The 10,189-nt window shown below is 41.7% G+C and overlaps 1 protein-coding gene across 1 annotated transcript; it reads left to right on the top strand.

The window, feature by feature from the left end:
• Positions 1-2,153: 2,153 nt before the first annotated feature.
• LOC123120082 (long chain acyl-CoA synthetase 9, chloroplastic) lies at positions 2,154-8,596 on the top strand. Its single transcript, XM_044540088.1, has 12 exons — positions 2,154-2,351; positions 3,125-3,656; positions 4,592-4,672; positions 4,907-5,179; positions 5,455-5,586; positions 5,668-5,841; positions 5,921-6,150; positions 6,288-6,405; positions 6,981-7,112; positions 7,234-7,368; positions 7,439-7,645; positions 8,118-8,596. The coding sequence occupies exons 2-12, from the start codon at positions 3,207-3,209 to the stop codon at positions 8,280-8,282; spliced, it is 2,097 nt and encodes a 698-aa protein (XP_044396023.1). The 5' UTR covers positions 2,154-2,351; positions 3,125-3,206; the 3' UTR covers positions 8,283-8,596.
• Positions 8,597-10,189: the final 1,593 nt, after the last annotated feature.

Below are 10,189 nucleotides of genomic sequence, written 5' to 3' on the forward strand. Positions count from 1 at the left end.
GAAGGTTTTTTTTTTCAAATATTGTTCATAGATAATCTTGATCATAAACCCATAATTCATCGGATCTCGACAAACACACTGCAAAATAAGATTACATCGAATAGATCTCCAAGAGAATCAAGGAGAACTTTGTATTGAGATCCAAAGAGAGAGAAGAAGCCTTCTAGCTAATAATTATGGACCCGAAGGTCTGAGGTAAACTACTCACACATCATCGGAGAGGCTATGGTGTTGATGTAGAAGCCCTCCGTGATCAATGCCCCCTCCCGCGGAACGCCGGAAAAGGCCCCAAGATGGGATCTCACGGGTACAGAGAGTTGCGGTGGTGGAAATAGGGTTTTGGCTCCGTATATGATGTTTCCAGGGTATATGAGTATATATAGGCGAAAGAGGTCGGTCAAGGGAGCTACGAGGGGCCCACGAGGGTGGGGGGCGTGCCCAGGGGGCAGGCGCGCCTCCCTGCCTCGTGGCCTCCTCGTTGATTGCTTGACGTCCACTCCAAGTCCTCTGGATCACGTTTGTTCCAAAAATCACATTCCCGAAGGTTTCGTTCCGTTTGGACTCCGTTTGATATCCTTTTCCTTCAAAACACTGAAATAGGCAAAAAAACAGCAATTTGGGCTGGGCCTCCGGTTAATAGGTTAGTCCCAAAAATAATATAAAAGTGTATAATAAAGCCCATTAAACATCCAAAATAGAATATATAATAGCATGGAACAATCCAAAATTATAGATACGTTGGAGACGTATCACCATGCTAGGCATGGCCCTGTCTATCTGAGTTGAGCTTTGTTGGCCTACGTTGGGCCTCTTTGCAGGGTTGCGCACAATACCATATTTTTCCTACCATCCCTTTAAGATGATGCACAACAAGCATCCATACATAAAAAAAAGTTAAAGCACACCACATAAACGATTGTTGTACAAGAATTGGACACAAGAGTGTCGTACGTGTAGAGGTTCCCTTTAGGTATATATCCCTTGCCCTAAGCTGCCACCTTACATGGCCACTGGTGCCATCATCATTCCTTACGCACAAGAGATTTGTTGACCGAATGCTCATGCCACCGGGACCGCATCGATGAGAAGAATCTATTCAGACCAAAAAGAGCTCGAATCGTATATTGTGAACGACGAATTTCGACATTTAATCTACGTCGACTGTCGCAAGTCTACTTTGTCGTCAGTGAGAAAATTTTCAATTACTCGCACGCATCAATTCAGCGAGATATCGTCAACTTTATAGACATTGTCTATCGTTCTATTGTTGTCATTGGCCACGTGCACCACGAGGTGTGTCATCCGTGAACATGAACCAGATGTTGCAAACCCAGCATCACCTCAACGCGGTCATGGGAATGATGTTTCAATGCCAACTTTCCGTGTCACTTTGTTAGCCTCATCTTAAGTATTCATGTTAGTGAGCCACAAGTTAATCCGCTCTCTAATGCTCTCTCCCCGTCACGTGACCTGATTGTCGATTGTTGACATTAGCTTGTTCAACTAATTTATGTTCTGCTACCTTCTTTTCCATCGCTCGCCGGTCACTAGCTTGTACGTTAACTAATGAGCATGTGTTGCTGATTGTACCCTAGCGCCTCTTTTATCTTACCCGGTTGTTTAAGAAAGAAAAAACAGGTTCTTTGTCGTAGCTACCATCCGTGAGTTTTTTTGATATAGCTATCATGTTTTAGAAAATATAATTATCATGCTCTTCGATGTAGTCCCTTGCAGATTCCTTTTGATACACTTATCAAAACTTATGAGAGCAACTAACATGTACGAATGCATGCCCAACATATAAACAAATAATACAGATAATCGGTTGTCAATTGATTCATCATCAAACTTATCCAGTTATCCTCAACTCAGTAAACCTGCTTAATAACAATCGGTTTTTACATCATAGCGGAGCATGTCATTTTTCTCTTCCATTACAATGCATAGCCATATGTGCTAGTATGGCATAAATGAGACACGTATCATGCAAAAAATATATATTTGAAAACGAAGGGAGTTGATGACAAGGTCCAATGTTGGGCCATTCTTTTTGTTTTTGTTTTGAGAAGACAAATGTTAGGCCATTCCAGCATCCGATAGACCGATGGGGCCTTGGGCCTCGTTGGGTAGCGGAGAAGTGAGGAGATTGGGTGGGGCCAGAGCACACACCGGCCTCAAGCGAATTTAGCGGCTGAAGACTTGGAGAAGAGGCAGAGCAGCTCCACCCCCTCCCTCCTCTCCCCGCCGCGCCGATCGATCCTCCTCCGCCTGACGTCACGCCTTCGCCTCCTCCCTTCCAGAAGCTTCCACGCGCCATTGCGCCCCACCCCCACCCCCCACCCCTCCAGAAGGTACGCACCCTCCGTTCCGCACATCGCAACGAGCGCTCGTGGTCGTGGAATCTAGAGAATCCGAGCAAACTTTTGTTAGATTTCGTAGGTTTCAGTGCCTCACGGGAATGGGTTCCTTGTGCATCGCATCGCATCGCATCGCATTGCATCGCATTGTTACGCCGTATACAGCATTATTATCGCCTCGCCTTGAAGACACATAATACTACAAATATTAGTGTATCCCTTTTCAGTTCTGCCCCAAACTAGCGGAGTCCACCCGTGCAGTTGCGCGGCCAGATTCTACTAGGTTTTAATTTCTTGCTCTATCAGATGGTACTTTTGATGACTGCAGAATTAGTTGTATTTCTTGCCCTACGTCATAGCTCTCGTATATATATATGTTGTTTGGAAACCAATCAGGAGATTTGATTGCTTACTGATTAGCAGAAGGAAGAAGGAGCATACACAATTTTTTACACCTAATTTTGATGCATGCTTTGTATGCTACTATGCAAGTGCGCATACCAGCGCTTTTAGAGAACATGCAAAAGCTTTGCATTTCAGGTGGCCATCTTTATGAATGATCTTACTTTACCAAACTGCTTAAATGCTTCATATTTTGCCAGTTGATATTCCATTTGCTGTTGGATTGGTTATACAATGGACCTGAACAGATAAAAAGGCTAACAATCTAACATGCAATTAGCTCCTTGTATGTAAAGAATCTGCATTATATACAATCCGTACTGGATTTTCAGTTTTTGTTTACAGCATGAAATTATATTTTTCAGGGTTCTCTCTTCAAGGCATCTTTAATCTGTAGCCTTCCTCCCATAAGCTAGTATATAGCTGTCAGGTCGCCCTTGAACAAGTATGAATCCTTATTTTGTTGGCCTTCTTGTGCCCATCGCGGTCTCTCTTCTGCTCCAGAAAAGGAGAAAGGTTGAAAAGAAGAGGGGTGTGCCAGTTGATGTTGGTGGAGAGCCTGGCTATGCGATCCGCAACCATCGGTTTGAACGCCCTGTTGAAACACACTGGGAAGGGGTCAACACACTTGCTGAGCTGTTTGAGCATGCTTGCAAAGAGTATCTCTACATGCCCCTCCTTGGCACTAGGAAGCTCATTTCAAGGGAAATAGAATCATCACCTGATGGGAGGTCCTTTGAGAAGCTTCATCTGGGGGAGTACGAGTGGAAATGTTACGCTGAGGCCTTCAAGAGTGTTTGCAACTTTTCTTCAGGATTGGTCAATTTAGGTCGCCAGGACAATGAGAGTGTTGCTATTTTTGCCGAGACACAGGCTGAGTGGCAGATTGCACTGCAGGTAATCCTTTTTTTTTTCCTGCAAGCAATAGATAGATCAATCCATGCGTTTTGGTCTCTTCATGCGGTACTACATGAGGTTCTTACTTTTGGTTACGTAAATTGTGGTCACTGGTCCACTTTATATCATGAACACATCTGTGTGCAAAAAAATCATAAATTAGTCAGGGTTTCTGCATAGCAAAGTGAATTATACACTGACTGCGAATTCGAAATGAATTCTCGAGGCATCTTTTCCTCTCTAGCTACGCAGTGAGTCCAAGTGCTGCTCACTGCCAAAATTTCTCTATAAGCAGTATCAACTACAAAAAGGATATCCTGTCACCACATGTTCTTTGCTTTTGCATTCTCATGTAAGGTGAGGACCGAAATTTCATAGATATCAATGGCTAGCCCAATGTTTCATTATTATTATGCATGGATAGAAATTTCATATTTATCAATGGCTAGCCCAATGTTTCATTATTATGATGCATGACTGGATGACAATAGTAGTTGTGGTGGCAGATTTCATGTGATGCATGGAGACTTGGGATACAGGTCGTACACCAATTTTATTTAAAAGAGAGAGTATATACACCAAATGATAATAAATATATTCCTAGTACTATCTCTGTTTCACTATAACTGTTCCCAAGCCAGCATGCGTACAGACCAACGACATTTTAATTTTGAGAAAATAATAATGAGAAATGTCCATGCTCAACCCTTTTAAATGATATTCTAGGACACTTTAACCTCTCCAGTAATACAAGTAGGTATAGAGAGTTTTTTTTATATGTACTTTTAAGTTATTGGTTGGATCGTGTTACTTAACTTCTATACCAATTCAAAGTTGGTTCCTCTGCACAAACATTCATTCTGGTAGCTATTCATTGTATGTTGAACTCTGGTCATTGTACTCAATTTCGAAGTTACTATTTTTGTATTTGCAAGGCATGCTTCAGACAAAACATAACAGTTGTCACCATCTATTCCTCGTTGGGGGAGGAAGCACTATGCCACTCACTAAATGAGGTTAGTACTGTCACTTTGTGTTCAGTATGTTGTACAATTACTCCTAGTTAAGTTTTTCTTCCTTCATGTTTATATAGACAGCAATTATAGAGTATAGACCTCTTGTAGCATTTTCGCTGTAGATAAGCAACAAATACTTTTCAGCGATTGCTAGCACACCCCAAGATTATTGCTGCATGTAATTAACTCTTTGTTTGATTTACATTTATTTATTTCCCCTCTTTTGCTCTACAGACTGAGGTCACTACTGTAATATGTGGTCGGAAGGAATTAAAGAAGTTGATTGATATAGGTTGGCAACTTGACACTGTCAAGCGTGTGATCTACATCAATGAGGAAGGCATCTCGGCTGAAGTTTCTATAGCTCAAAACAGCACTAGCTGGTCAGTTAAGTCATTTGAGGAAGTAGGTAAATTGGGAGCTGAAGCACCTGTTGATGCAAACATGCCTCTCCCATCTGATGTTGCGGTGATAATGTACACAAGTGGTAGCACTGGATTGCCCAAGGTTTGACTTTGGTTGTTCATTATTCTGCAAATATGTTTTTGTTTGCATGACTCAAAAGGCCCTTTCTATTCTTGTTTAACCATATCTTCAGCTATGAACTACTCCCTCCGTTCACAAATATAAGATATTCACTTATTTCTGATTCGGATGTATATAGACACATTTTAGTGTGTTTGTTCACTCATTTCAGTCCGTATGTAGTCCATATTGAAATATCTAAAACATCTTATATTTGTGAATGGAGGGAGTAATATATACCTCATATGGTGTTGTAGGGAGTTATGATGACCCACCGCAATGTCCTGGCTACACTTTCAGCAGTTATGACCATTGTGCCTGAACTTGGCAAAAAGGATATATACATGGCCTACCTCCCACTGGCGCACATTCTTGAGTTGGCAGCTGAGGTAACTGTTGGATATCATTTCAATATATTAATATTTGTGTTCATTATTTAATTCTCTGTCTGCAAATATTATGATTTATAGACACTTATGGCTGCTGTTGGAGCCTCCATTGGATATGGATCAGCTTTGACCCTGACTGATACATCAAGCAAAATAAAGAAGGGGACCCTAGGCGATGCTTCTGCACTGAGGCCGACACTGATGACTGCTGTACCTGCTATACTTGATCGTGTCCGTGATGGTGTAAGAAAAAAGGTATTTCCCACTACGCTATTTGGATCTTGTACTCTCATTTGTTTACTGACTGCTAGCCTTTACACCGAGATGGTTTTAGGTGGATGCAAAGGGTGGTGTAGCGAAGAAATTATTTGACATTGGATATAGCCGCCGACTTGCTGCTATCAATGGAAGTTGGCTTGGTGCATGGGGAGTAGAGAAACTGTTGTGGGACAGGCTTGTCTTCACGAAGGTGCGTGCAATATTGGGAGGAAATATTCGCTTTGTACTCTCAGGTGGAGCACCTCTGTCCGGAGACACTCAGAGATTTATCAACATATGCCTTGGGTAAGATTATGTATCCATCATTCATGCTGTTACTGGAAACTTTCCAACTACCCTAGTTACAATGGCAATATGGCAATACTGTATGTTTGTTTCAGCATGTTTAAGTCCCGTACTTTGATAGGCTTATGCAATTTCAGGGCTCCAATAGGCCAAGGGTATGGTCTGACTGAAACTTGTGCTGGAGGAACGTTTTCTGAGTATGATGATACATCTGTTGGCCGTGTTGGTGCTCCACTACCTTGTTCATACATTAAGGTTAGATAACAATGTTGCCTGATTTTTTCAGCATTTGAGCTGGACCCAGTTTTGACATCAAAGCTGTTCTTCCCACTTCTACAACTTACTCCCTCCGCTCCTAAATATAAGTCTTTTTAGAGATTCCAATATGGACTACATACGGAGCAAAATGAGTGAATCAACACTCTAAAGTATGTCTATATACATCCGTATGTAGTTTGTATTGAAATCTCTAAAAAGACTTATATTTAGGATCGGAGGGAGTATATGATTACTATTTCCAAATTTTGACATCTGACAAGGCTAGTGTATCCAAATTTTGATATCTGACAAGGCCAATGTATCCAATTTTTGATATCTGGCAAGGCCAATGTATCCAAATTTTGATATCTGACAAGGCCAATGTATCCAAATTTTGATACTGACAAGTCCAATGTATTGAAGATATTTCTTAATGAGAGGAATTAAGTTGTTAATTTTCTTCTTTGTTATACCATAGTTTATGCTTTGGCATTTCTTCCTTGACCTGTTACTTAATGGGATATCTGACCTATTACCACAATTCTTGACACAATGTCAACTGTACCTTTCAGTTGATTGACTGGGCTGAAGGGGGATACTTAACAACGGATTCACCAATGCCTCGGGGGGAGATAGTCATCGGAGGTCCCAATGTAACTAAAGGCTATTTCAAGAATGAAGCTAAAACAAGTGAAGTCTATAAGGTATGTTGTCCATTTGTTACTGATCTGTTCACACACCAAATCATACATCATCACTAATGAGTAATGACCTCTATTTCACAATAATAATTGATCTAACACACGCCTCATATATCTTGTGTAGGATGATGAAAGAGGTCTACGATGGTTCTATTCTGGAGACATAGGGCGTTTCCATCCAGATGGCTGCCTTGAAATCATTGACCGCAAGAAAGATATCGTGAAGCTTCAACATGGTGAATACGTATCTCTTGGGAAGGTAAGAAATATTCTTGCTCTGGTGAGATAAGTTTCTGGTAGCACTTATATTAACTGATTGGATGACACAGGTGGAAGCTGCGTTGGCTATGAGCCCATATGTTGAGAACATCATGATCCATGCCGATCCTTTTCACAGTTACTGTGTTGCACTTGTGGTAGCAGCACAGAATGAACTTGAAAGGTGGGCATTGCAGCAAGGACTTGCATACACCGATTTTGCTGATTTGTGCCAGAAGCAAGAGGCTGTTGTAGAAGTGCTTGAATCTTTAACAAAGGTTTGTTTCTGTGTTGACCTCAGTCAACTTTCGGGTTTCCATTACACATAGATCATACTTGACTCGGTATTTCTCCCAGTGTATGTATTTAAATGCAAACTAGCAATCATACATATTTACCATCCATGACTATCTTAGCATTGTTTCTAAGTTCATCTTATTAGTCTTTGAAAGAAAAGAAGAGAAACAAGAGTATATGTATTTTGAGGGTATAGTACATGACTTTATGTGCAGTTTGCTTTCATCGAGCATGTGTTTTCAGAAGCACTTAGATCTTTACTATTGTAAAGAGTAGTGAAGGCATTTGTGGTTGCAACTTCCATATAAACATTGACCATACATGCACACACTTTTCCATCAAAGATAATTGCATCCTCTAGTCCAAGAGCAAGTTGAGAGTTGCAGTCAGGCAAATCCTGCATCCTGCTGGGACAACAGTTTCCATTACTGACATCCATTTTCTGTACTTCAGGCTGCGAAGCAAGCACGACTGGAGAAGTTCGAGACACCAGCCAAAGTCAAGCTCATACCAGATCCATGGACCCCCGAGTCGGGCCTCGTCACGGCTGCGCTCAAACTCAAGAGGGAGGTGATCAGGAAGACGTTTGAAGACGATCTGGCGCAGTTGTACGCCTGATGGTTCTCTTCTGTGACTGATACCCTGAGATGACATAGGACTGGGCTCTTATGTCGAAACATACTATATTGATATATTTTGATGTCAAGGGTAGATTGGATCATTGAGGGAGTCCTGGAATTTTGGAGTGTCTTGTCTTACACTTAGAAGCAATTTTGTGTTTGTGTAGTTGTACACTTACTACCAATGCATCTATCATAGTTGCACCGAATTTTGATTGCAGTGTAATCTCTGATCGAAAGATAGCTGTTATCATCTTCTAGAACCGGAATCTTTTCTATCTCTTCTACTTATAAAGATTCGAGTTGGCGGTTCACTCTGTTCTTCCTGTGTGTCTATTCTTGAAGTACATTGTTCTTTTTGTCTTAGAACTCTTGTATTTTAAGAGCAGTGGTGTCGAGGAAAAAGGACTGAAGTTCTTATGTTCTCAGCGACTTAGAGGCGTCAAGTACACATTACAAACCTAAGGTGAGATATTATCGGTATCCCCGTGATCAACTCTTTGATCACTATATTGGTTTTGTTCTCTTTACTTGTATCCGTATTTCGGTATCAATGTGATCTCAATCACATGTATCTTGCAGACGATAATGATAATGTAATACCGAGTGGGCCCAGAGAGTATCTCTCTATCATCAGAGGAGTAAATCTCAATCTTGAATGTGATGTTTGGCAACCCCAAAGTAACCACTCGGCATGTCAGTCATACCATATTCTAATGGTCTAAGGATGTATCAGTTTAATGAAAATACTGACAACGTGATAACGATGTGATTTCTTAGTAATTCATAAGTTGGGTTTATCCAACATCATTATTCAGATAACAATGTGTTCTCATTATTGATACTATAACAACGCTCATGATCAGGAAAACAAGATCATCATCAATACATGAGCTGGTCTTGAGGCAAGGGCTTGGCTGCCTTCAACAAGGCACAATGGCGCGTCCCCCGGCCGGGAGATGAAGGAGCTCGGGGAGCACGACCGTTGTGGCTGTTGCCTCCGGTCGATAGAAGATTTGGGACCAAATCCGGCTCTTCGGAGCCGGTGGCTGCTGCGACTGAAAGGATCGAGATGGACCTAGAGGAGGGGTGAATAGGTACAATTACAAATTTTAATAATTACTTAGCAATTTTAGGCACTAATGCGGAATATGAAGGTGAGCCTAACAATTGCAAGTGTAGTACTAAGTGCTAAGCAAGATAAGCAAATACCACAAGTATGTAAGTAAGCAAGCACAATATGATATAAGAAAGGGCTAAGAGACAATTAACCACAAGTAGAGAGTTAGGGTTAGGAATAACCGCAACTCCGGGAGACGAGGATGTATGCCGATGTTCACTTCCTTGGAGGGAAGCTACGTCACCGTTAGAGAGGTGGATGTTACCACGAAGGCACACCAACACCACGAAGGCTCACCCTATTCTTCCTTTGAGACAACACCACGGAGGCGTTTCTCAACCACTAGTGGTAGACCTTGGGGTGGTCTCCAAACCCTCACAAACTTTCCGGGGGTAATCACAATGGTTGATTCCTCACCGAATGACTCCTATCGCCTAGGAGTCTCCAACCTCCAAGAGTAACAAGATCCAAAGGGAAAAACTCAAGACTTGCTCAAACCACGATTTGCTTTGGTCACAAGAAGGAGAGGGAGAAGATCTTTCTTTTGATTGGAACAACTCTTCGAAACTCTCAAGAATCAAGCCGGGATCTAGGTTTTAGTGTATGAGCAAGAGAAGGGATGCACTGGTGTTCTTGAGGCGTGTTTGTGTGAAGTCTTCAACCTTATCTCGAAGAGGTAAGGGACTATTTATACCATGTCCAGAATTGAGCCGTTTGGACAGAAGTTGACCAGCCCGGATGATCTGGTACACCACCCGGATGATCTGGACATTGTCCGGATTAAT

This window comes from Triticum aestivum, chromosome 5D (assembly GCF_018294505.1).
Source record: "Triticum aestivum cultivar Chinese Spring chromosome 5D, IWGSC CS RefSeq v2.1, whole genome shotgun sequence".
Lineage (NCBI taxonomy): Eukaryota > Viridiplantae > Streptophyta > Magnoliopsida > Poales > Poaceae > Triticum > Triticum aestivum.